Source organism: Oncorhynchus keta, unplaced genomic scaffold (assembly GCF_023373465.1).
Source record: "Oncorhynchus keta strain PuntledgeMale-10-30-2019 unplaced genomic scaffold, Oket_V2 Un_scaffold_18122_pilon_pilon, whole genome shotgun sequence".
Classification (NCBI taxonomy): domain Eukaryota; kingdom Metazoa; phylum Chordata; class Actinopteri; order Salmoniformes; family Salmonidae; genus Oncorhynchus; species Oncorhynchus keta.
The window spans coordinates 113,677-141,237 of record NW_026290835.1 but is presented as its reverse complement, the minus strand read 5'-3'; the positions used below and the strand labels follow the sequence as shown (position 1 = coordinate 141,237).

Here is a 27,561-nt window from a genome sequence, read left to right as displayed (position 1 = left end):
CTTTCCCCAAAATTGCCAGATTTTCCAGAAATCCCAGTTGGAAGATTTCCAGATTCAGGAGGGAATAAGCAGGAAATCCAGAATTGTCCAACGAGGATTTCTGGCAAACCTGCCAATTTTGGGGAAAGTTACCGGAATTTTGCAACGCTATTTGTAAGCCTTAATGCAAGTTCCCTACTCACCTGCTGCTGGCTTCAAATGATTGTCTACCAGAAGATCCAGTTACCATAGCTACCATACCACATAAAGAAACGTAGAAGAATTTCCATACATACAAAGCAGTGTCTGCCAACTGCCATGAAACACCTGAACATAGGCAATCATGTGGGTTTAGCTTTGAACTGGGTTGTACCATGAAACACCTGAACATAGGCAATCATGTGGGTTTAGCTTTGAACTGGGTTGTACCATGAAACACCTGAACATAGGCAATCATGTGGGTTTAGCTTTGAACTGGGTTGTACCATGAAACACCTGAACATAGGCAATCATGTGGGTTTAGCTTTGAACTGGGTTGTACCATGAAACACCTGAACATAGGCAATCATGTGGGTTTAGCTTTGAACTGGGTTGTACCATGAAATGGGTTGTACCATGAAATACGATGGCTTATCTACACCTAGACCTCCAGTAAGAAAATGAGACACAAGGTACCAGGGCAAACACCCGAATGAATACACAATCAACGTACAGGAAGTTACCATCCATTTAATCATGTACTTCATCTTATAACAAGACGTTCTTTATCACAAAACAATTCTACATTTCTATTTGTGTTCCTATTAACGAGGAAATCTAAAACGTGTATTTGTGTTTGTAACAACAAGACTTTGTCTATGTGGTTTTCCTACAGTGTATAGAAGACGTATGTGTATTCCAAAGGCTATAGAAGGTAGGTTTCATAGTTTTAGTAGCCTACCAACCTGAAGGCGTAGAACACTGTAAAACAAACAAACGGTAGGCGGAGTTGAGTACACAACCACCAAACATTTGACATGTTCACTTCCCAGCACCAAAAAGTAAGACATTTGGGCTGCGTTTACACACGCAGAAGATCTGATCTGACTGGTCAAAAGACGAATAAGTCGCTCTGGATAAGAGCGTCTGCTAAATGACTTAAATGTAATGTAATGGTGGCAAAATATTAGAATTGGGCTACCAGTGTAAACACAGCCATACAAACACTAAGTAAGTAAGACCCTAATCCCTTAAAGCGTCAATTTGCCGTTTTGTTTTTTGCTTCACATATTCACCTTTCAAATAAGTCAAATCATTTTTTCATGATAACATCTCTCTAGATACCCTACAACAGATACATTGAATACAAGAGGTCCATAGCGGTGAATACTAATTGCCAAATGTGCATATAATTGGAATTTACGTGCAAATCGCCCATTGACATCAATGCTTGAATTTTACACAAAAGTCTGAGATGGACACACAGATTTCTAGTTAGAATTCAGTCCATAGTAAACATTCTTCTCATTAGACTTTGTTCACCACAGAAAAGCTACGAGAGGAGGGAAAGAGAGAGAGATCAATGAAAATACCAGTTAAACACTGACTTCCTTTGAAATTGCAAAGAAGAATGGGTTTCATCTTTGTTGCCTGTCACATCCTATGCCCTTGCAGTGGAATTTGTTCTCAAGCCAAGACACATTATGGTGGTTACATTGTACGATATCGCTGAGAATTGATTTAATACCAAACAAAACTATACACAGAAACAGACGCACAAACATTTTGATAGCTTACTTAAGTGTTTAGAGTACTGCTTCCTCTGTTGTGTTTTAAGACTCAGGCCGATCAAAGGGAGAATCAGGGCCATACTATTTCTGGGTTGAGGCGAGGGTGTCCATCTCTGGTCCTCTAAGGTACTGGCTGCAGTTTGGGTCTCCCCTCACGGTCGGTGCTGATGGGATGGGCCGACCGGTGTGTGGGTTGACGCACCAGCACTCCCCCCTCTGGCCGTGCAGAGACATCTTACACTGAAACGCAGAATGAACATGTGTTTGTGTGTGTGTCTGTGTGTGTGTGGATGCTCCTGGGCCATGGAGTTAGAGTGAGTAGTCACCTGTTCTGTTTGAGGTTATACTGCCCCCTCTAGTCACAGTTGGGGATGTGCAGGGTGTAGTCACCTGTTTGAGGTTATACTGCCCCCTCTTGTCACAGTTGGGGATGTGCAGGGTGTAGTCAGATGTTCTGTTTGAGATTACACTGCCCCCTCTTGTCATAGTTGGGGATGTGCAGGGTGTAGTCACCTGTTTGAGGTTATACTGCCCCCTCTGTCACAGTTGGGGATGTGCAGGGTGTAGTCACCTGTTTGAGGTTATACTGCCCCCTCTTGTCACATTTTGGGATGTGCAGGGTGTAGTCACCTCTTTGAGGTTATACTGCCCCCTCTTGTCACAGTTGGGGATGTGCAGGGTGTAGTCACCTGTTTGAGGTTATACTGCCCCCTCTTGTCACAGTTGGGGATGTGCAGGACATACAGGTCTTCCAGTGGGCCTCGGTTGTCTCTGAAGGGCATCTTAGATATCCTCTCCAGCACCTGGTCCAGCTCCTGCTGACACTGAATCTACAGTACACAACAGGCAACACCATTCACATGATTAATAGCCTGGGAAATCTCAGACCTTGGAACAACAGGCAACACCATTTCTCGTGATTAATAATCTGGGAAATCTCAGACCTTGAAGCAACAGGCAACACGATTCACGTGATTAATAGTCTGGGAAATCTCAGACCTTGAAGAAACAGGCAACACCATTCACATGATTAATAGTCTGGGAAATCTCAGACCTTGAAGCAACAGGCAACACCATTCACATGATTAATAGTCTCTGACTATTACACTGGGGCCGAGCTCCCTGCCATCCAGGACCTCTATACCAGGCGGTGTCAGAGGAAGGCTCTAAAAACTGTCAGACTCCAGCCACCCCAGCCATAGACTGTTCTCTCTGCTACGCACGGCAAGATTACCGATGCACCAAGTCTGGAACCAACAGGACTCTGAACTTCTACCCCCAAGCCATGAGACTGCAAAATAATTATTTGAATAGTTAACCAAATAGCTACCCGGCATTGACCTTTTTTGCACTAACATTTTTGACTTATCACATACGCTGCTGCTACTGTTGACTATCTGTTAGCTTAATTCTAGCTATATGTACAGTGCCTTGCGAAAGTATTCGGCCCCCTTGAATTTTGCGAGCTTTTGCCACATTTCAGGCTTCAAACATAAAGATATAAAACTGTATTTTTTTGTGAAGAATCAACAACAAGTGGGACATAATCATGAAGTGGAACGACATTTATTGGATGTTTCAAACTTTTTTAACAAATCAAAAACTGAAAAATTGGGCGTGCAAAATTATTCAGCCCCCTTAAGTTAATACTTTGTAGTGCCACCTTTTGCTGCGATTACAAATGTAAGTCGCTTGGGGTATGTCTCTATCCGTTTTGCACATCGAGAGACTGACATTTTTTCCCATTCCTCCTTGCAAAACAGCTCGAGCTCAGTGAGGTTGGATGGAGAGCATTTGTGAACAGCAGTTTTCAGTCCTTTCCACAGATTCTCGATTGGATTCAGGTCTGGACTTTGACTTGGCCATTCAAACACCTGGATATGTTTATTTTTGAACCATTCCATTGTAGATTTTGCTTTATGTTTTGGATCATTGTCTTGATGGAAGACAAATCTCCGTCCCAGTCTCAGGTCTTTTGCAGACTCCATCAGGTTTTCTTCCAGAATGGTCCTGTATTTGGCTCCATCCATCTTCCCATCAATTTTAACCATCTTCCCTGTCCCTGCTGAAGAAAAGCAGGCCCAAACCATGATGCTGCCACCACCATGTTTGACAGTGGGGATGGTGTGTTCAGGGTGATGAGCTGTGTTGCTTTTACGCCAAACATAACGTTTTGCATTGTTGCCGAAAAGTTCAATTTTGGTTTCATCTGACCAGAGCACCTTCTTCCACATGTTTGGTGTGTCTCCCAGGTGGCTTGTGGCAAACTTTAAACGACACTTTTTATGGATATCTTTAAGAAATGGCTTTCTTCTTGCCACTCTTCCATAAAGGCCATGATTGTTGTCCTATGGACAGAGTCTCCCACCTCAGCTGTAGATCTCTGCAGTTCATCCAGAGTGATCATGGGCCTCTTGGCTGCATCTCTGATCAGTCTTCTCCTTGTATGAGCTGAAAGTTTAGAGGGACGGCCAGGTCTTGGTAGATTTGCAGTGGTCTGATACTCCTTCAATTCAATATTATCGCTTGCACAGTGCTCCTTGGGATGTTTAAAGGCTTTAAACTATTATTAAACTGTATATTAAACTTCTTCACAACAGTATCTCGGACCTGCCTGGTGTGTTCCTTGTTCTTCATGATGCTCTCTGCGCTCTTAACGGACCTCTGAGACTATCACAGTGCAGGTGCATTTATACGGAGACTTGATTACACACAGGTGGATTGTATTTATCATCATTAGTCATTTAGGTCAACATTGGATCATTCAGAGATCCTCACTGAACTTCTGGAGAGAGTTTGCTGCACTGAAAGTAAAGGGGCTGAATAATTTTGCACGTCCAATTTTTCAGTTTTTGATTTGTTAAAAAAGTTTGAAATATCCAATAAATGTCGTTCCACTTCATGATTGTGTCCCACTTGTTGTTGATTCTTCACAAAAAAATACAGTTTTATATCTTTATGTTTGAAGCCTGAAATGTGGCAAAAGGTCGCAAAGTTCAAGGGGGGTGAATACTTTCGCAAGGCACTGTACATATCTACCTCAATTCCCGGGCAGGGTGCTCTTCAGAATATATTACAAGTTTGGTTTGGACGGGCTTAAAAAGCAGACGGGATTTCTGCTCGTGAAAAACAACGTTGTAAACTTGTAACGCTAACGTTAGCTGTCATGGCACAAGCAAACAACTTACTTGCCAAATACACTCATTGAAAATATCTAGCTAAAATACCGATTTTGTGTCCGGTGGTACCGGTGGTTTGTGTCCGGTGGTAGGCTAATGTTTGTGTCCGGTGGTAGGCTAATATTTGTGTCCGGTGGTAGGCTAATGTTTGTGTCCGGTGGTAGGCCAATGTTTGTGTCCGGTGGTAGGCTAATGTTTGTGTCCGGTGGTAGGCTAATGTTGTGTCCGGTGGTAGGCTAATGTTTGTGTCCGGTTTTAGGCTAATGTTTGTGTCCGGTGGTAGGCTAATGTTTGTGTCCGGTGGTAGGCTAATGTTTGTGTCCGGTGGTAGGCTAATGTTTGTGTCCGGTGGTAGGCTAATGTTTGTGTCCGGTGGTAGGCTAATGTTTGTGTCCGGTGGTAGGCTAATGTTTGTGTCCGGTGGTAGGCTAATGTTTGTGTCCGGTGGTAGGCTAATGTTTGTGTCCGGTGGTAGGCTAATGTTTGTGTCCGGTGGTAGGCTAATGTTGTGTCCGGTGGTAGGCTAATGTTTGTGTCCGGTGGTAGGCTAATGTTTGTGTCCGGTGGTAGGCTAATGTTTGTGTCCGGTGGTAGGCTAATGTTTGTGTCCGGTGGTAGGCTAATGTTTGTTTGTGTCCGGTGGTAGGCTAATGTTTGTTTGTGTCCGGTGGTAGGCTAATGTTTGTTTGTGTCCGGTGGTAGGCTAATGTTTGTGTCCGGTGGTAGGCTAATGTTTGTGTCCGGTGGTAGGCTAATGTTTGTGTCCGGTGGTAGGCTAATGTTTGTGTCCGGTGGTAGGCTAATGTTTGTGTCCGGTGGTAGGCTAATGTTTGTGTCCGGTGGTAGGCTAATGTTTGTGCCCGGTGGTAGGCTAATGTTTGTGCCCGGTGGTAGGCTAATGTTTGCGTCAGGACATGAACGGAAAGGCTCTGGACTGATTTCCTGCTCGAGTCCCATTTCCGCCTCTTGTCCCAACTGATGCTGGTACTGTCAGCAGACATGTGTGCTGGAACACTGGATACATAGTGGGAGGCAAACCGTCGGCCGAGGGAGACTACATGACTAATGACCCAGCAATACCCTCAGACTACTGTTTGAGAAAATAAATAAAACATTCTCCAAAATCATCTACAAAGGTTAAGAGCTGGATTCTCTGAGGAATAATAATCCACAGGAAATGAAATGAACAGCACTACCAAAATATAGAATACAATTAATTCACATGAAAATTAATGTCTCCCTTACAGGTATAACTGAGAGTAAATTATATTTGCATGACTAATTCTATTCATGGATTATTGCTAAAGCAAATATATATGTTATTATTTGATATATATATATATATTTATTGCTAAAGCACCTGATCGCCTAGGTGTTATGGCTTCATCAATAGTAAAACCGATTGGAATGTTCATATCTTTGCACTTACAGTCTCTCCTGATGGGTTTTGATGTGTTGCCAAGACTCGCTAATATCTGGGGCAAATGGTTCTATTTTAAACTTGGCATCCGTGAAATGCCAAAATCACTAATCACTCAATGTGGGAAAATAAGTACTGGTAGTAGTTTATAAATAAGTACTGGTAGTAGTTTATAATAACATCTTGAAATAAAGCATTTATAATAGTTTAGTAAACCGTTTATTCAGGTACTGCTGGAATGTCTACCAATGGCATGTCCATCTTTTTGTGACAAATTACACCGGTCACTCAGAACATTTACGAAGCATTTATAAAGTATAAATAGCGCTCACTTTAAATGAGGCCACACAAAAACACTTAACTAATGATTAGTAGATGGTTTATAAGGACCGATATTAAACATCTTATGAACGATCGTGTTAATTATTATGACATAGTTATTCATAAATATAAATATAAATATGTCAATACCTGGCTTACTAACATTTACATATGTGGGTGTAATGATGAATAAACTATTTATTAATCCATTATAAATGCTTCATTACAAGGTATTATTATAAAGTACTACCAAAGTAATTTCCTAGGTCAGTCTACAACAGGACACCAGGCTCGACTTCAAAGAAACAATACAGTTTTCAACAGTAGGGTCTTATACTGTCATGTGTGAAACATTTACACCATCCCCATGGTCACGTTCAGTACGCTTCAAATGGGGGCAAACGTTGTCAAACGGAGGGCTCTCGTGTCCAATAGAAATGCTTATCTACATTTTCCGATTGAAAAAGCTGACCTTAACTGTCCAAATTGGCAGTAAGACATTGTTAGCTGCTGGACACCATCAGGTCTGCTCCAGAAGATGGCAGCAGTGCACTAGGTTCTGTTAAGACTGACTCCTTCCTAAAGGGACATGGACACTGCTAATCATGATCCCAGGTTCACTAACTGCTTACTAACAGATGCGACCCACTAATGGTCTCGGTTTACCAAGGCAGCGTCTCAAATGGCACCCTATGCCCTTAATATGGGCCCTGGTTAAAAGTAGTGCCTTATACAGGGAATAGGGTGCTATTTGTGATGTAGCCTAACTGTTTACTACTAGATGTTTACTAACCTGCTTGCCGCGGGGAGTTTTGGGGTCCTCCGGCTTGTTACTCTTCATCTTGGTCTTCATCTCCTGTCGGTGCTGGCGCATAGCGTTCTCCTTGGGCCCCAGCCATGGGTTGTCCTTAGTGGCCTTCCTCACCGGGGGGATCTCTGTCAGGCTCGTGTCCAGGAGGTCGACCACCTCCCCTGAGGGACAGACACGCACGCAGACACAGGATACATGCACAGACTCACACACATGCACATACGCACACACACACACACACACACACACACACACACACACACACACACACACACACACACACACACACACACACACACACACACACACACACACACACACACACACACACACACACACACACACATACATACAAACACAGTCAAAACAGCACTATGGAAACCAGTTCCATTAAATCAATTGATCGTTCATTACAATGCTGTCATAACATTGTCGTTATATTGTCATTACATCACAGAAAAGCTCAACCATGTGAATGATTAAGTATACAGCACCTTCCTTCACGAAATGATAAATGATAGGGCCAGCAGGTTGGCTTTAGTACATTTGGCAATGGCATGCATGGTGAATCTTTCAGCGGAAATAGATACATCTTTAAAGGTGCAATATTTTGGACCTTTATCAAAAATATTGCGAAATATTATTATTTGTTTCTTTTTTCCATTTTAACTTCCAAGAATGAGAACCAATAGTGAACATCTGATTCTGTCTGTGTACACTCCAGGTTTATTGGCCACTGAAGAGCTGAAGACATAAGACTTTTCTGTTAACTCTGGGGCACCTTCACTTGCTATGACTAGTGTCCTCCTCACCTCCAATGTCAAGGCATGTCATGAAAGGGCACTAGCTCTTTTTCATGTCCGACTGATTAGAACAAAAGCTTGAACAGCAACCACCCAGAACTAACACACCACACTATCTGGGGAAGGGAGGTAGAAGTCCTTAGCTGTTTGACCAGATAACCTGTGGTTAAACATCAACCAAACAATGCAGGGGGCCTGGCCCTGCGAGTCCACTAGCTGTCCATGCTATTCCTGACAACAGACAGAGCGGTGGCTGAGGGCCCACTAGCAGCTCTCCCAGGGCTCTGGGACCGTCAAAATGGAAGAATAACAGAAACGGCAGGGGGGAGGAAACAGTTGGCTGGACCTTGTTTTGAGGAAATCTTAGATGAATAAACTTTCAGAGTAATGTATTGTTTACAAACTCTCTGTACTGTCAGGCTGTCCAGTGACATACCACTATTAACAACAGAGGGGGGATAGGTTATAAGATATAAATAAGATATAACAGGCTTGGTCGGCCCTTAAGTGAAGTGTATTCTACACTAAGGAAGGAGCAAGAGGGGTCCCTCTGACGTTCACAATCCAATAGATTTATAATATGTAATACCTACATGTACCTACATGTTTCGAACAGACCACCATAGTCCCTGTGCCTAAGATAGCGAAGGTAACCTGCCTAAATGATTACCGCCCTGTAGCACTCACGTTGGTACCATGGAGTGCTTTGAAAGGCTGGTCATGGCTCACATCAACACCATCATGCCAGAAACCCTAGAACATACCACTCCAACAGATCCACAGATGATGCAATCTCTATTGCACTCCACACTGCCCTTTCCCACCTTTCCCACCCTTTCCCACCTGGACAAAAGGAACACCTATGTGAGAATGCTGTTCAATGACTACAGGTCAGCGCTCAACACCATAGTGCCCACAAAGCTCATCACTAAGACAAGGACCCTGGGACTAAACACCTCCCTCTGCAACTGGATCCTGGACTTTCTGGTGGGCCGCCCCCAGGTGGTACGGGTAGGCAACAACACATCTGCCACGCTGATCCTCAACACTGGGGCCCCTCAGGGGTGCATGCTTAGTCCCCTCCTGTACTCCCTGTTCACCCACGGCTGTGTGGTCAAGCACAAATTTAACACAATCATTAAGTTTGCTGATGACACAACAGTGAGATCTAACTTCAGCTCTCCTCATGAGAGGATCAGATCTAAACATCTAGCTTCAGCTCTCCTCATGAAACTATCAGATCTAACTTCAGCTCTCCTCATGAAACTATCAGATCTAACTTCAGCTGTCTTCATGAAACTATCAGATCTAACTTCAGCTCTCCTAATGAAACTATCAGATCTAACTTCATCTCTCCTCATGAAACTATCAGATCTAACTTCAGCTGTCTTCATGAAACTATCAGATCTAACTTCATCTCTCCTCATGAAACTATCAGATCTAACTTCATCTCTCCTCATGAAACTATCAGATCTAACTTCATCTGTCCTCATGAAACTATCAGATCTAACTTCATCTGTCCTCATGAAACTATCAGATCTAAACATCAAACTTCAGCTGTCTTCATGAAACTATCAGATCTAACTTCAGCTGTCTTCATGAAACTATCAGATCTAACTTCAGCTCTCCTAATGAAACTATCAGATCTAACTTCATCTCTCCTCATGAAACTATCAGAACTAACTTCAGCTCTCCTCATGAAACTATCAGATCTAACTTCAGCTCTCCTCATGAAACTATCAGATCTAACTTCAGCTGTCTTCATGAAACTATCAGATCTAACTTCAGCTCTCCTCATGAAACTATCAGATCTAAACATCTAACTTCATCTGTCCTCATGAAACTATCAGATCTAACTTCATCTCTCCTCATGAAACTATCAGATCTAACTTCAGCTGTCCTCATGAAACTATCAGATCTAACTTCATCTGTCCTCATGAAACTATCAGATCTAACTTCATCTGTCTATCAGATCTAAACATCATTCATCTGTCCTCATGAAACTATCAGAAACTATCTGTCCTCATGAAACTATCAGATCTAACTTCAGCTCTCCTCATGAAACTATCAGATCTAACTTCATCTGTCCTCATGAAACTATCAGATCTAAACATCAAACTTCAGCTCTCCTCATGAAACTATCAGATCTAACTTCATCTGTCCTCATGAAACTATCAGATCTAACTTCAGCTCTCCTCATGAAACTATCAGATCTAAACATCTAACTTCAGCTCTCCTCATGAAACTATCAGATCTAACTTCATCTGTCCTCATGAAACTATCAGATCTAACTTCAGCTCTCCTCATGAAACTATCAGATCTAACTTCATCTGTCCTCATGAAACTATCAGATCTAAACATCAAACTTCAGCTCTCCTCATGAAACTATCAGATCTAACTTCATCTGTCCTCATGAAACTATCAGATCTAACTTCAGCTCTCCTCATGAAACTATCAGATCTAACTTCAGCTCTCCTCATGAAACTATCAGATCTAACTTCATCTCTCCTCATGAAACTATCAGATCTAACTTCATCTGTCCTCATGAAACTATCAGATCTAACTTCAGCTCTCCTCATGAAACTATCAGATCTAACTTCATCTGTCCTCATGAAACTATCAGATCTAACTTCAGCTCTCCTCATGAAACTATCAGATCTAACTTCATCTGTCCTCATGAAACTATCAGATCTAAACATCAAACTTCAGCTCTCTTCATGAAACTATCAGATCTAACTTCAGCTGTCTTCATGAAACTATCAGATCTAACTTCAGCTGTCTTCATGAAACTATCAGATCTAACTTCAGCTCTCCTCATGAAACTATCAGATCTAACTTCAGCTCTTCATGAAACTATCAGATCTAACTTCAGCTCTCCTAAACTATCAGATCTAAACATCTCATCTGTCTAACTTCAGCTCTCATGAAACTATCAGATCTAACTTCTGTCCTCAGCTATCAGATCAAACTCATGTCTTCAAACTATCAGATCTAACTTCATCTGTCCTCATGAAACTATCAGATCAAACTTCAGCTGTCTTCAAACTATCAGATCTAACTTCATCTGTCCTTCATGAAAACTATCAGATCTAACTTCAGCTGTCCTCATGAAACTATCAGATCTAACTTCAGCTGTCCTCATGAAACTATCAGATCTAACTTCATCTGTCCTCATGAAACTATCAGATCTAACTTCAGCTGTCCTCATGAAACTATCAGATCTAACTTCAGCTCTCCTCATGAAACTATCAGATCTAACTTCAGCTGTCTTCATGAAACTATCAGATCTAACTTCAGCTCTCCTCATGAAACTACCAGATCTAACTTCATCTGTCCTCATGAAACTATCAGATCTAACTTCAGCTCTCCTCATGAAACTATCATATCTAAACATCTAACTTCAGCTCTCCTCATGAAACTCTTTGTGCTCTCAGTGTCCTTTGCAGAACAGAGGGCAGAAGTCAACTGGAATCAGGTGTGAGACATGCACAAAAACACACACACACACTTATACATCCCTAAACACACACACACAGACACACACCAATTAAGTTGTTTTCATATATTAGATAATCCCAACTGTCTCCAACTGTAATATACTGATTCCAGCTTCATGGAGGAAACCTGAGAAGGTTTGAGTCTATTAAATACCACACACACACACACACACACACACACACACACACACACACACACACACACACACACACACACACACACACACACACACACACACACACACACACACACACACACACACACACACACACACACACACAGAGACACACAGAGACACACACGGACAGGGTCAGGACCCCACTCTAAGGGGGCCCCGTTCCTGCAGTACACTCTGTTCCACCGATCCACAGAGGTGGGCCTGGGCTTTGCAACGTCAACAGAGCTGCAACTCCATTGTTTTTACTTTGTTGTCTGGTCCACTGCTTGAATTAATACAGCAGACAAAAGGGATGAGTGGCTTCCTTGCTTTTTGAATAGCTGATGTTTGTCAAATTCCCAGAACAGCACAAAGGAGAGAAGGTTCATGTCTGACAGTCTAGACTCAACTGAGCAGATGGCCCATGGATGGAGAAGGGGAGACTGGATAGGTCAAACCAACACACATTCATGGTTCAAATGATCCTTTTAATTCTCCCCTTTAATCTCAATGTGACTTATTGTGTAATAAATGAATATTACCTCATTCTAGAGCCAGCATAGTGATAATGATACTGTATTTCCCCGTGTTTATGTGTATATATAACATATCACCTTCACAATTGACTGTACAGTCGTGGCCAAAGGTTTTTAGAATGACACAAATATACATTTTCACAAAGTCTGCTGCATCAGATTGTATGATGGCAATTTGCATATACTCCAGAATGTTATGAAGAGTGATCAGATTAATTACAATTATTTCCAAAGTCCCTCTTTGCCATGCCAATGAACTGAATCCCCCAAAACCATTTCCACTGCATTTCAGCCCTGCCACAAAAGGAACAGCTGACAGGCATGTCAGTAATTCTCTCGTTAACACAGGTGTGAGTGTTGACAAGGACAAGGCTGGAGATCACTTTGTCATGCTGATTGAGTTCGAATAACAGACTGGAAGCTTCAAAAGGTGGGTGGTGCTTGGAATCATTGTTCTTCCTCTGTCAACCATGGCTACCTTCAAGGAAACACGTGCCGTCATCATTGCTTTGCACAAAAAGGGCTTCACAGGCAAGGATATTGCTGCCAGTAAGATTGCACTTTAATCAACCATTTATCAGATCATCAAGAACTTCAAGAAAAGAAAGTTCAGCAAGCGCCAGGACCATCTCCTAAAGTTGATTCAGCTGCAGAATCGGGGCACCACCAGTATAGAGCTTGCTCAGGAATGTCAGCAGGCAGGTGTGAGTGCATCTGCACGCACAGTGAGGCGAAGACTTTTGGAGGATGGCCTGGTGTCAGGAAGGGCAGCAAAGAAGCCACTTCTCTCCAGGAAAAACATCAGGGACAGACTGATATTTTGCAAACGGTACAGGGATTGGACTGCTGAGGATTGGGGTAAAGTCATTTTCTCTGATGAATCCCCTTTCTGATTGTTTGGGGCATCCGGAAAAAAAGCTTGTCCGGAGAAGACAAGGTGAGCGCTACCATCAGTCCTGTGTCATGCCAACAGTAAAGCATCCTGAGACCATTCATGTGTGGGGTTGCTTCTCAGCCAATGGAGTGGGCTCACTCACAATTTTGCCTAGGAACACAGCCATGAATAAACACATCCTCCGAGAGCAACTTCTTCCAACCATCCAGGAACAGTTTAGTGATGAACAATGCCTTTTCCAGCATGATGGAGCACCTTGCCATAAGGCAAAAGTGATAACTAAGTTGCTTGGGGAACAAAACTTTGATATTTTGGGTCCATGGCCAGGAAACTCCCCAGACCTTAATCCCATTGAGAACTTGTAGTCAATCCTCAAGAGACGGGTGGACAAACAAAAACCCACAATTTCAAAAACCCACAAACTCCAAGCATTGATTATGCAAGAATGGGCTGTCATCAGTCAGGATGTGGCCCAGAAGTTAATTGACAGCATGCAGAGGTCTTGAAAAAGAAGGGTCAACAATGCAAATATTGAATCTTTGCATCATGTCACGCCCTGGTCGAAGTATTTTGTGTTTTTCTTCATGTATTTGGTCAGGCCAGGGTGTGACATGGGTTTTTGTATGTGGTGTGTAGCTTAGTGGGATTGTAGCTTAGTGGGGTGTTCTAGGAAAGTCTATGGCTGTCTGAAGTGGTTCTCAATCAGAGACAGGTGTTTATCGTTGTTGTCACGCCTTGGTCTTAGTATTTTGTGTTTTCTTTAATTATTTGTTCAGGCCAGGGTGTGACATGGAGTTATTGTATTGTCGTATTGGGGTTTTTGTAGGCATTGGGATTGTGGTTGATTAGGGGTGTGTCTAGTATAGGCTTGGCTGCCTGAGGCGGTTCTCAATCAGAGTCAGGTGATTCTTGTTGTCTCTGATGGGGAACCGTATTTAGGTAGCCTGGGTTTCACTGTGTATTTCGTGGGTGATTGTTCCTGTCTCTGTGTAGTTTCACCAGATAGGCTGTAATTAGGTTTTCACGTCCCGTTTGTTGTTTTGCATTTGTAATAGTTATTTCATGTATCACTCTTCATTTATTAAAGACATGAGTAACCACCACGCTGCATTTCGGTCCGACTCTCTTTCAACAAACGAAGAACGCCGTTACAGAATCACCCACCAGACACGGACCGAGTGGCGTGGTAACAGGCAGCGACAGCATGATCAGTGAAAGGAGGATGAATTATTCGGAAAATGGACATGGGAAGACGTTATGGACAGCAGAGGTATGGAGTATACTACGTGGGAAGAAATAGACAGGTGGGCGGTCGACCCAGAGAGAGTGCAGGAGCCCGCCTGGGATTCGCTGGAGCAGTGCGAAGAGGGCTATAGGAGAATGGAGTCGAAGAGAAAGACACGGCGGCGCAGAAGGAAACCCGAAAGTCAGCCCCAAAAATGTATTGGGGGAGGGCTCAGGGAGAGAGTAGCAGAGTCAGGAGTCAGACCTGAGCCTACTCTCCCTGTTAATTGTGAGGAGCAGCGATCAAAGGACTTCTGGACTTGGGAGGAGATATTAGACGGAAAAGGACCCTGGGCTCAGCCTGGAGAATATCGCCGTCCCAAGGAAGAACTGGAGGCGACTAAAGCGGAGAGGCGCTGGTATGAGGAGGCAGCACGGCGACGCGGATGGAAGCCCGAAAAGCAGCCCAAAAAAATTATTGGGGGAGGGGGCTTACAGGGAGCATGGCTATGCCAGGTAGGAGACCTGTGCAAACTCCCTGTGCTTACCGGGGGGCTAGAGAGACCGGGCAGGCACCGTGTTATGCTATGGAGCGCACGGTGTTTCCAGTGCGGGTGCATAGCCCGGTGCGGTTCATACCAGCCCTTCGTATTGGCCGGGCTAGAGTGGGCATCGAGCCAGGTAAGGTTGGGCAGGTTCGGTGCTCAAGAGCTCCAGTGCGCCTGCACGGTCCGGTCTATCCAGAGCCACCTCCACACACCAGTCCTCCGGTAGCAGCTCCCCGCACCAGGCTTCCTGTGCGTGTCCTCGCTCCAGTATCACCAGTGCCAGCACCACGCATCAGGCCTACAGTGCGCCTCGCCTCTCCTGTGCTGTTGGAGTCTCCTGTCTGTTCAGCGCTATCAGAGCCTTCCTCCTCTACAGCGCTGCTGGAGTCTCCTGTCTGTTCAGCGCTATCAGAGCCTTCCTCCTCTACAGCGCTGCCGGAGCCTCGTGCCTGTTTATGTGTCCGGAGCAGCCTGAGCCATGTCTTTCATGAAGCAGCCAGAGCTGTCAGTCTGCATGAAGCAGCCAGAGCTGTCAGCTTCATTTTGAAGCCAGAGCTGTCAGTCTGCATGAAGCAGCCATATAAATAAATTTGAGCTGTCAGTCTGCATGAAGCAGCCAGAGCTGTCAGTCTGCATGAAGCAGCCAGAGCTGTCAGTCTGCATGAAGCAGCCAGAGCTGTCAGTCTGCATGAAGCAGCCAGAGATGTCAGTCTGCATGAAGCAGCCAGAGCTGTCAGTCTGCAAAGAGCTGCCAGTCTGCAAGGAGCTGTCAGTCTGCAAGGAGCTGCCAGTCTGCAGGGTGCTGTCAGCCTGCATGGAGCAGTCAGAGCTGTCAGTCTGCATAAAGCAGCCTGAGCTGTCAGCCTGCATGGAGCAGTCAGTCTGCAAGGAGCTGTCAGCCTGCATGGAGCAGCCAGAGCTGTCAGTCTGCAAGGAGCTGTCAGTCTGCAAGGAGCTGTCAGCCTGCATGGAGCAGCCAGAGCTGTCAGTCTGCAAGGAGCTGTCAGTCTGCAAGGAGCTGCCAGTCTGCAAGGAGCTGCCAGTCTGCATAGAGCAGCTAGATCCGCCAGTCAGCCATGATCTTCTAGATCTGCCAGTCAACCAGATTCTTCCAGATCTGCCAGTCAACCAGAATCTTCCAGATCTGCTAGTCAACCAGAATCTTCCAGATCCGCCAGCCAGCCAGGATCTACCGGAGCCTACTACCTGCCTGAGCTTCATCTCAGTACTGGGCTTCCTCTCAGTACTGGGCTTCCTCTCAGTACTGGGCTTTCTCTCAGTACTGGGCTTCCCCTCAGTTCCGGGCTGCCCCTCAGTCCCGAGCTGCCCCTCAGTCCCGAGCTGCCCCTCAGTCCCGAGCTGCCCCTCAGTCACGAGCTGCTCCTCAGTTCAGTGGGGTTCTGGGTGAGGACTATTAGGCCATGGTCGGCGGCGAGGGTGGATTATCCCAGGACGCGAAGGGGAGGAACTAGGACATTAATGGAGTGGGGTCCACGTCCCGAGCCGGAACCGCCACCATGGGCAAACGCCCACCCGGACCCTCCCTATGGTTTTGAGGTGCTTCCGGGAGTCCGCACCTTAGGGGGGGGGGGGTTCTGTCACGCCTTGGTCTTAGTATTTTGTGTTTTCTTTAATTATTTGTTCAGGCCAGGGTGTGACATGGGGTTATTGTATTGTCGTATTGGGGTTTTTGTAGGCATTGGGATTGTGGTTGATTAGGGGTGTGTCTAGTATAGGCTTGGCTGCCTGAGGCGGTTCTCAATCAGAGTCAGGTGATTCTTGTTGTCTCTGATGGGGAACCGTATTTAGGTAGCCTGGGTTTCACTTTGTATTTCGTGGGTGATTGTTCCTGTCTCTGTGTAGTTTCACCAGATAGTCTGTAATTAGGTTTTCACGTTCCGTTTGTTGTTTTGCATTTGTAATAGTTATTTCATGTATCACTCTTCATTTATTAAAGACATGAGTAACCACCACGCTGCATTTCGGTCCGACTCGGTCCGAACCATATTTAGGCAGCCATATTCTTTGGTTGTATTGTGGGTGATTGTCCTGAGTGTCTTGATGTCCTTGTTCGATGTATGTTGACACAAGTATAGGCTGTTTTTGGTTTTGGTTTCGTTTATTGTTTTGTAGTGTTCGTGTTTAGTCGTGTTTACATTTGTTTAAATAAACATGGATCGCAATCGACACGCTGCAGTTTGGTCCAACTCTCCTTCACCATATGAAAACAGTGACACATCAACTTAATGTAATTGTCAATAAAAGCCTTTGACACTTATGAAATGCTTGTAATTATACTTCAGTATTCCATAGTAACATCTGACAAAAATATCTAAAGACAATGACGCAGCAAACTTTGTGAAAATTAATATTTGTGTCATTCTCAAAACCTTTGGCCACGATTGTACAGTAAAGCACTTTGGGGAGCTGTAGTTAAAAAGAGCCAGCTCCATAACTGCTTCCCATTATCCTTTACAAGGCCTGCTAGGACTCTCCTCCTAGAATCACACAGTCAGCACAGAGCAAGTGTGTTTACCTCACAGCCAGGCTATCTGGCCTGAGAGGCTCCTCCACAGCGTGAAGCTAGCTGGGGCTGGGCAGGTCCTGACACGTAGACACTGGCTGCACCCAGCCAGGCATCTATCCACCCCTGAACTGACTGACTGCAGGCTAAACCTGAGACTCTGGATGTGTCCCAACCAACACTGTATCCCTATGTGACTCTGGTTTAAAGTAGTGCACTATATAGGGAAAAGGGAGTATTTTGCCATTTGGGACACACACACCTGGCTCAGGAGGACAGAGAGACAGGGAGACGGAGGCAAGCCAGAGCCCATCGAACCTGCAGGGCAGCACGGACAATTACAGCACACACATACAGAGAATAGAGAGAGATGGTGCCCATCTTTCCCATTCCTTTGGGAATGAGGCCTGTAGACGTGACCTTGACATTAGACCACTTTTGAGGTCTGAAAAGTCCAGATTAACTTTGAAGTGTGAACATATCCATATCTCCTTTATTAACAGAGACAATAGGACACCAGATTAGGGTTGCATTTCCGGGACTTTCAATAAATTCTCTGGTTTGCCCGAAATCCCAGTTGGAGGCTCCCCCGGAGTCAGGGGGGAATAATCAGGATATCCAGAATTCTCCAACCAGGATTTCTGGAAAACCAGGGAATTTATTGAAAGATGGAAATGAATTATGCAACCCTACACCAGACATGTGATCCAAGTCATGGCACTAATGTAACAAGTCAACTGGCCTTGATACACAAACCACCAGGATCAATTCCTAAGACAGTAGCTCTGCCTGCAGCCATCGGGCTCGCCATGAACAACAGATCTTGGGTGATTGCAGCAGCCAAATGCATTGGCCTCCTTCTGTACACACATACCCAGCACTTAAATCTCCTTCAACTCCATTATCTTCGGTGAAGAAACATCAAACCATCTGTCGAAGCCAGCCCTATCCCCTGCAAAGCCCTTTCACAGGTCCCCTTCCAACCCCACTCAGCTCAGTAACATTTCAGACATAGCTTGTGTTTTCTCCAAGCACCGAAGAGAGAGAGGGAGGGAGGGGAGTGGAAGGAGGGCGGGAGCCAGCGAGAGAAAGAAAGAAAGAAAGGGGGAGAGAGAGAGAGAGAGAGACAGAGAGAGAGAGAGAGAGAGAGAGAGAGAGAGAGAGAGAGAGAGAGAGAGAGAGAGAGAGAAAGAATGAAAGGGAGAGGGAGAGAAAAACAGAGTGAGAGAGAAAGAGAAAGGGAGCAGGTTTATTCTGGAACGCGTCTGAGGCACGCTGAGATTCTTAGCATGGCTTCGGGTGAAGTTGCAGCCCCAGGGGTGGATGGCAGTGATGCCTGTGTTTTAGAGAAGCAGGAGGGATTATCAGGGGCTATTTCGGGCCTGCGGGCACCGTCTAGAGGCCTGGGCACCCCGGCAGTGGACCCATGCAGGTACAGATGAATACCCCTCGTTAGGGAGCCGTGTTATTCCACCGCCCAGTTGCAGCCAGATGGTCAGGATCTGTTTTTCTTGTAAAGCTTTGAGAGTTTTTTTTGTTGGTCTTTTGTTGGGTTGTGGGTGGGGTAACCCTCCCTCTGTTGGATAAGTGGCAGCCCAACGATGTGATCCTGATGGGAGGATGAGTGATGAACCTTGGTGTGTCTCAAATAGCACCCTATTAAGTTAACCTTTATTTTAGCAGGGTCTCTTTTGCAAAGGAGTGCACTACTTTTGACCAGGGCCCATTATAGGGAACCATTTGGGATGCTACCCTTCTCTTAAATATATATTTTTAATAGTATGTCTTTGTATTCACATGATGTATTATTGACTATGATGTGTCTTTAGGTAATAATATGATATACTCCACGTCTGCCTGTTGTGGAATCAATCTCGCCCCAACGTCTCTATTTACATCCTTCTCTGACGCATCACAGTAAACCGACTGTAGCTGTGCCACTTGATATTGACAATGAGAGGCGTAGGCTGGTGGGCTAATAAAGATGCCCATCCACCACAGGGTTCAGGTAAGGAGGAGACACAGGGTGCACCACAGACACTGAGGAGGGTTTTCATATCACGTCTTCCATGGATGAAAGGCTACATGCCAGTCATGCATTAAGGCCTGTATAGCATGAGATGAGTAGCATGAAGGAATGCATATAGGCTGCTCTGCATTTCCCAGTGATCCAATCTTGGAGAATGCAGAACACGTTTTCCTTGGTTATAACGTGTTCACATAATAACAGTAAGAAGTAAGCTTTATTCGACAACTCATTGCATTTGTGTGTATTACGTGTGTTCTACCAGATGAGAAAGACAGGTAAGTTAAGAGATTATTATTTTGATACATGAGCGGATGTGACTGTTAACCAATGCTTTTTTAGTTTGAATTATAAACTGATCCTATAAACTCCTCACAAACTCTTTATTAAACAAGCCCTTTAATAAACAAGCCCTTTATTAAACAAGCCCTTTATTAAACAAGCCCCTTATTAAACAAGCCCTTTATTAAACAAGCCCTTTATTAAACAAGCCCTTTATTAAACAAGCCCTTTATTAAACAAGCCCCTTATTAAAGAAGCCCTTAATTAAACAAGCCCTTTATTAAACAAGCCCTTTATTAAACAAGCCCTTTATTAAACAAGCCCTTTATTAAACAAGCCCTTTAATAAACAAGCCCTTTATTAAACAAGCCCTTTATTAAACAAGCCCCTTATTAAACAAGCCCTTTATTAAACAAGCCCTTTATTAAACAAGCCCTTTATTAAACAAGCCCTTTATTAAACAAGCCCCTTATTAAAGAAGCCCTTAATTAAACAAGCCCTTTATTAAACAAGCCCTTTATTAATCAAGTCCTTTATTAAACAAGCCTTTAATTAAAGTGAAGTGTTACTGCTATTAATTATCCCAAGATTTACTCTGTTTCAACAAGCAGGAAATGTGATGTAGTCATATAAACATTGCCTTGTTTTTTTTTACAGGTAACATACTGTGAATTCTGTCTGAAGTACATTATAGAACTGTATACCCCAGGTGTACATGATAGTACTGTGTAACCCAGGTGTACATGATAGTACTGTGTAACCCATCTGTACATAATAGTACTGTGTAACCCAGGTGTACATAATAGTACTGTGTAACTCAGGTGTACAAAATAGTACTGTTTAACACAGGTGTACATAATAGTACTGTGTAACCCAGGTGTACATAATAGTACTGTGTAACCCAGGTGTACATTATAGTACTGTGTAACCCAGGTGTACATTATAGTACTGTATAACCCAGGTGTACATAATAGTACTGTATAACCCAGGTGTACATTATAGAACTGTATAACCCAGGTGTACATACTAGTACTGTGTAACCCAGGTGTACATTATAGTACTGTTTAACCTAGGTGTACATTAAAGTACTGTGTAACCCAGGTGTACATTATAGTACTGTATAACCCAGGTGTACATGATAGTACAGTGTAACTCAGGTGTACATTATAGTACTGTGTAACCCATGTGTACATAATAGTACTGTGTAACTCAGGTGTACAAAATAGTACTGTTTAACCCAGTTGTACATAATAGTACTGTGTAACCCAGGTGTACATAATAGTACTGTGTAACATAGGGGTTCCATAATAGTACTGTGTAACCCAGGTGTACATAAAAGTACTGTATAACCCAGGTGTACATAAAAGTACTGTATAACCCAGGTGTACATAATAGTACTGTGTAACCCAGGTGTACATAAAAGTACTGTATAACCCAGGTGTACATAATAGTACTGTATAACCCAGGTGTACATTATAGAACTGTATAATCCAGGTGTACATTATAGAACTGTATAACCCAGGTGTACATAATAGTACTGTGTAACCCAGGTGTACATTATAGTACTGTGTAACCTAGGTGTACATTAAAGTACTGTGTAACCCAGGTGTACATTATAGTACTGTATAACCCAGGTGTACATGATAGTACAGTATAATCCAGGTGTACATTATAGAACTGTATAACCCAGGTGTACATAATAGTACTGTGTAACCCAGGTGTACATTATAGTACTGTGTAACCTAGGTGTACATTAAAGTACTGTGTAACCCAGGTGTACATTATAGTACTGTATAACCCAGGTGTACATGATAGTACTGTGTAACCCAGGTGTACATTATAGTACTGTATAACCCAGGTGTACATGATAGTACAGTGTAACTCAGGTGTACATTATAGGACTGTATAACCCAGGTGTACATAATAGTACTGTGTAACCCAAGTGTACATGATAGTACAGTGTAACTCAGGAGTACATAATAATACTGTGTAACCCAGGAGTACATGATAGTACTGTATAACCCAGGTGAACATAATAGTGCTGTGTAACCCAGGAGTACATAATAGTACTGTGTAACCCAGGTGTACATGATAGTACTGTATAACCCAGGTGAACATAATAGTGCTGTTGTCACGCCCTGGTCTAAGTATTTTGTGTTTTTCTTCATGTATTGGGTCAGGCAAGGGTGTAGCATGGAGTTTTTGTATTGTGGTGTGTTTTGTCTTGGGGTTTTGGTGTGTATGGATTTGGGATTGTAGCTAGTGGGGTTATCTAGCAAAGTCTATGGCTGTCTGGAGTGGTTCTCAATCAGAGGCAGGTGCTTATCGTTGTCTCTGATTGGGAACCATATTTAGGCAGCCATATTCTTTGAGTTTGTCGTGGGTGATTGTCCTTAGTGTCTTGATGTCCTTAGTCTGTGTTAGTTTGCACCAGTTAAGGCTGTTTCGGTTTTCACTACGTTTATTGTTTTGTAGAGTTTGTGTTTTGGATTCGTGTTACGTTGTGTGATTAAACATGGATCGCAATATACACGCTGCAGTTTGGTCCGACTCTCCTTCACCACATGAAAACCATGACAGAATCACCCACCGTAAACGGACCAAGCAGCGTGTCAACAGGCAGGAGCAGCCCAAAGAGGAGCTGTGTATTAAGGATTTCTGGACATGGGAGGAAATCCTTGACGGGAGAGGACCCTGGGCTAAACCAGGGGAGTGTAGCCGCCCAAAGGTGCAGCAGGAGAAGAGGAATCAGGAGCAGCCCAAAGAGGAGTACAGTATGGACTATACTTCTTGGGAGGAGATAGACAGGTGGGCGGTCGACCCAGGGAGAGTGCCGGAGCCCGCCTGGGATTCGATGGAGCAGTGCGCGGAAGGTTACAGGAGAATGAGGTTGGCGAAACAAGCACGACGGCGCGGACGGAAGCCCGCGAATCAGCCCCAAAAATGTATTGGGGGGGGCTTACAGGGAGTATGGCAACACCAGGTAGGAGACCTGCGCAAACTCCCTGTGCTTACCGGGGGGCTAGAGAGACCGGGCAGGAACCGTGTTATGCAGTGGTGCGCACGGTGTCCCCAGTGCGGGTGCATAGCCCGGTGTGGTATATTCCAGCTCCGCGTATCGGCCGGGCTAGATTGAGCGTCGAGCCAAATGCCATGAAGCCGGCTCTACGCATCTGGTCCCCAGTGCGTCTCCTTGGGCCGGCTTACATGGCACCAGCCTTGCGCTCGGTGTCTCCGGTTCGCCTACATAGCCCAGTACGGGCTATTCCACCTCACCGCACTGGCAGGGCGACCGAGAGTATTCAACCAGGTAAGGTTGGGCAGGCTCGGTGCTCAAGAGCTCCAGTGCGCCTGCACGGTCCGGTCTATCCAGTACCACCTCCACACCCCAGCCCTCCGGTAGCAGCTCCACCGCACCAGGCTTCCTGTGCGTATCCTCGGCCCAGTACCACCAGTGCCAGCACCACGCATCAGGCCTATTGTGCACCTCGCCTCTCCTGCGCTGCCGGAGTCTCCCGCCTGTCCGGCGCCGCTGCCGGAGTCTCCCGCCTGTCCTGTGTAATCCATGTGTACATTATAGTACTGTGTAACCCAGGTGTACAAAATAGTACGGTGTAACCCAGGTGTACATAATAGTACTGTGTAACCCAGGTGTACATTATAGTACTGTGTAACCCAGGTGTACATTATAGTACTGTGTAACCCAGGTGTACATTATAGTACTGTGTAACCCAGGTGTACATACTGGTACAGTGTAACCAAGGTAAACATAACAGTACTGTGTAACCCAGGTGTACATAATAGTACTGTGTAACCCAGGTGTACATTATAGTACTGTGTAACTCATGTGTTCATTATAGTACTGTGTAACCCAGGTGTACAAAATAGTACTGTGTAACCCAGGTGTACATACTGGTACAGTGTAACCAAGGTAAACATAACAGTACTGTGTAACCCAGGTGTACATAATAGTACTGTGTAACCCAGGTGTACATTATAGTACTGTGTAACTCATGTGTTCATTATAGTACTGTGTAACCCAGGTGTACATAATAGTACTGTGTAACTCATGTGTACTGTTAGAGCCGATTTGGATATATTTGTATAAAAGACTGAACATACGGAGCTCCATGTATATTTGTGTAAATATATTAAATATTAATGTATATGATGAAATATTAGGTATGTAACTTTATGATTTATATTTACCTGATTGAGATATACTCATTTGTTAGTGTAATTCAGTTTTTGCCCCCCTCTTGCCCATTCATTGTATTGTGGTAAGTGTGTTAGGATAAAGGCAGGAAGTTGGGCCTTCGGGGGAGGGAGTCCTTGCTAGATGCGGGAGCGGTATAGTTTTTTGAACATAAAGACATACATACAGACAGGTCATGTTATGTATTTTCCATATCAAGTATTATATGCTTTAAGTTGATTGGAGAATCATTTATTTGTTAGATATAAGAAGAATAAAACTTTTTGTTGCACCATTTCCCTGGATGTCATGGAATGTTTGGCCATTTCGAAACCTTGAGTGTGGACTGTATGCGTACCTAACAACCCCGCTTCAGGCTTGGGCAGTGGCTATGGTAAAGAGGAAAGGAAGCCACTACATGTACATTATAGTACTGTGTAACCCAGGTGTACAGAATAGTACTGTGTAACCCAGGTGTACAGAATAGTACTGTGTAACCCAGGTGTACAGAATAGTACTGTGTAACCCAGGTGTACAGAATAGTACTGTGTAACCCAGGTGTACAGAATAGTACTGTGTAACCCAGGTGTACATTATAGTACTGTGTAACCCAGGTGTACATTATAGTACTGTGTAACCCAGGTGTAACCCATCCCTTATATGCCAGGCTGTGAATACATACAAACAGTCAGAGTAGAAGAGAAACAGTTTGAGCAGAGAAATATAGGATGGCGTCATGGCAATTCACTGTACTGTAGGCTAGGACTGTGGCATCTGGCTGTAGCAAAGCAGACTGCAAGTAGCTATTTCAGGAAGAGTTCCACCATAGAAATAGTATTAGAACACCACTACCTCCTAAGACCCAACTTATCTCTGGCTACATGTGCAAGTGTAGGTTACTCCACGTGCATTTCTAGTGCTACTGTCTGTGGTGACCTGGCCCTAATCCATTTAAACTTTTCAGGAATCACAGGTTCTCCTTCATAATCTAATCAAATGTTACATTTGGCAGATGGGGACATTGACATTAGGTTTAGTAGAAATCACAGCATACTGAACGAGCTTCAACAAACACTCCATGACTAGTTTACAGTGGTTGGGGTCAAAGTACAAAGTCCAAATTTCCAATCAATGTGGCATTATTTTACTTCTCTCTCCTCTCTCATGTTATCCAATTCAATAGGAATGTTTTGGGATTTCTGTGTAAAACACAAGCTGGGAATGTTATTTCAGGGTATAATCAAGCATACAGTACGTCTTACAGTATAGGCTTGCTTATACAGTGTATGTTATACAGGAATAATATTGATAGGTAAGGGAGTCTATTGGATCCCAGCAAGGGTCCAATAAGTCAACACATGGAGGTCAATAAGTCAAACTAGTCCAGTGTAGTTCTGGTTGTTGTTGGAGACTGATGGACGATACTACCTGCAAACGTTTCTTTCATTTGTGATTAGGACATATAGCCCAAAGCCAAATATAGGCTTATAGCATTTGCAGTTCAATTCGGTACATATTAAAGGCAAAAGTACCTTGATAACATTGTGTTATAAAAGTGTTATACCTGTGTAATTACAAAAAAATCAAATAAATAGGCGTTTTAGAGCGGGTTAATTACAGTTTCAATGTTTCTATGAGCAAATGGACGCCAAAATAATTAGCTTAGACTGCTGCGAATGAAATAAATCACAATACGGTCCACGCTAAGGGCTGTAAACCATCCCAATGACAGAGAAATTACAGATTAACGCCTACTAATGATCATACTTCCCAAACTTCCTCTCTGTTCCATTATAACACTGTAAATGTATCAAGCTTGTTGAAACTGACCGCTAAATTGCTCCGGGTGCTCCTGGCTCCCCGTGGGCTCGGTGACCACTTTGTGTCCGCACAGCCCCAGCCCCTGGACCAGCTGCTCGAGAGGCAGATCGGAGTCCGGCTTCGGGTAACACCGGAGTCCGCTGGAGCATCTCGGGGTGTACACGCCGCATAACTCGCCCTCTTGCCGGGCGCACACCGGGCAGCAACCGCAGCCCGGTTCGCGCACTATCTCTGCACAGGTCTCGGTGAGCTTCGGGCACGCAGCCTGACGTTCGGCGGTGCAACTCGGGCAACGGAAGACCATCTCCGCGAAAGAAGCTCCCACGAAAGCCACCGACAGCAGCAGCAATCTGCAGCCTGAATACGATATCATCCTCTGCGTGGAACGTCTTGTCATTTAGTGAGGCGATGGAACGCAACTCCAGGTAAAATAACTGTGCATGCGAACAGGTGAAGCCAGCGGATGGGTTGAGTTCTGCAGGGTCCTACCAACCGCAGATTAATTGACAGCTCGTCAGACCAGTGGTGCGTATGGAAGAGCAGCAGGCAAACCCTAACAGGCAATTTTGTGCTATGACGAAAATATTATATAGCCTCTCAAGTTTTCATGCACAACTACACATAAGACCAGTCCAAATGACTTGTTATTTTGTAATCAACTTACATTATGTCTGTGGCCAACTGTTGATGTTGATGAGGCCTGTATATAGATAGATTTGGTGATTTATTACAACAAGCAGAAATAACTGTTAGACAAACCCAAACACACATAGGATACACTGAAGTGATGCCCTTTAAACGTTCTATTTAAAATGAGTCTGATCAATGGAAACTAAGAAATGTAAGTTCTAGATACTATCCGCATTATAGGCTATGCAGCCTATTTCTAATAGTACTATTGTTGGAAATGTGCGAAAAATACACTGTACAATAGGGAAAGGCAAGAAGAGAATGTCCTATGTGGTAGTATCATGCAACTCAATGGAGGAAAACGAGGCAGCATTCCCTTGGCTGGGCCTGAGACTGAGAGAGGCAATATTCCATACTGTAGCATGTTTATTTTTATCAGCATGCACCCTCTTCCAGAAAATAAATAAATAAACAAACATAAACAACAAGCATTCCTTCCATGTCCATGGACACTTAATGAAAGCCCTGCCCAGACGTTGCATGCCATTCCCTACCTGGTGGGCGCTGTGTATGTTGCCTATTGATCAGCTGGGGCCAGGCGCTGAGGTGTCGTGCTTACATACCAAACAAGCTCCCATTAACCCCTCCAGTGAGTGCTGTGGTTGCCCGGGAGACTAATTGCTGTTTATTTAAGGGCACAGAAATAAACATTGCATATATACTGTAACCATACTCTCCAGCCAGGCATGGAGTCACAGATATAAATGTGGATTATTTTGTTTTGTGGGTGCCCTCTGATTTCATGGTATTTCACCTATTTATGGTCGGCATCCCGGCTCGGCCTTGAGGGCGGGGACGCGAGGAGAAAGGGCCCTTCTGAAGGGGCCAGTATCTTGGGGGGCATCTGGATGATGCTGGGGGTGTTTGCGTAGAACCTCATATG

General features: G+C 44.3%; 1 protein-coding gene across 2 annotated transcripts; it reads right to left on the bottom strand.

Moving 5' to 3' along the window:
* Nucleotides 1-688: 688 nt before the first annotated feature.
* Nucleotides 689-26,498, bottom strand: igfbp2a (insulin-like growth factor binding protein 2a). 2 transcript variants are annotated; one of them, XR_008129361.1, is made up of 5 exons: nucleotides 25,998-26,498; nucleotides 7,462-7,640; nucleotides 2,438-2,578; nucleotides 1,756-1,988; nucleotides 689-1,510 (listed from the first exon to the last, which is right to left on the bottom strand). XR_008129361.1 is itself a non-coding variant. In XM_052514641.1 (4 exons), the coding sequence occupies exons 1-4, from the start codon at nucleotides 26,383-26,385 to the stop codon at nucleotides 1,830-1,832; spliced, it is 867 nt and encodes a 288-aa protein (XP_052370601.1). In that variant the 5' UTR covers nucleotides 26,386-26,497; the 3' UTR covers nucleotides 689-1,829. The 2 variants fall into 2 exon arrangements, 1 of the variants encoding a protein (XP_052370601.1); XM_052514641.1 differs by having other exon boundaries at nucleotides 689-1,988; nucleotides 25,998-26,497.
* Nucleotides 26,499-27,561: the final 1,063 nt, after the last annotated feature.

What these genes read in the sequence shown, in the direction of transcription:
- igfbp2a (XM_052514641.1), bottom strand. Translation starts at nt 26,385, where the DNA reads ATGACAAGACGTTCCACGCAGAGGATGATATCGTATTCAGGCTGCAGA. An exon ending in GCACCCGGAGCAATTTAGCG is followed by an intron (nt 7,641 to 25,997) that starts GTCAGTTTCAAC and finishes TCTGTCCCTCAG; the next exon opens with GGGAGGTGGTCGACCTCCTG. An exon ending in AAACTCCCCGCGGCAAGCAG is followed by an intron (nt 2,579 to 7,461) that starts GTTAGTAAACAT and finishes TGTGTACTGTAG; the next exon opens with ATTCAGTGTCAGCAGGAGCT.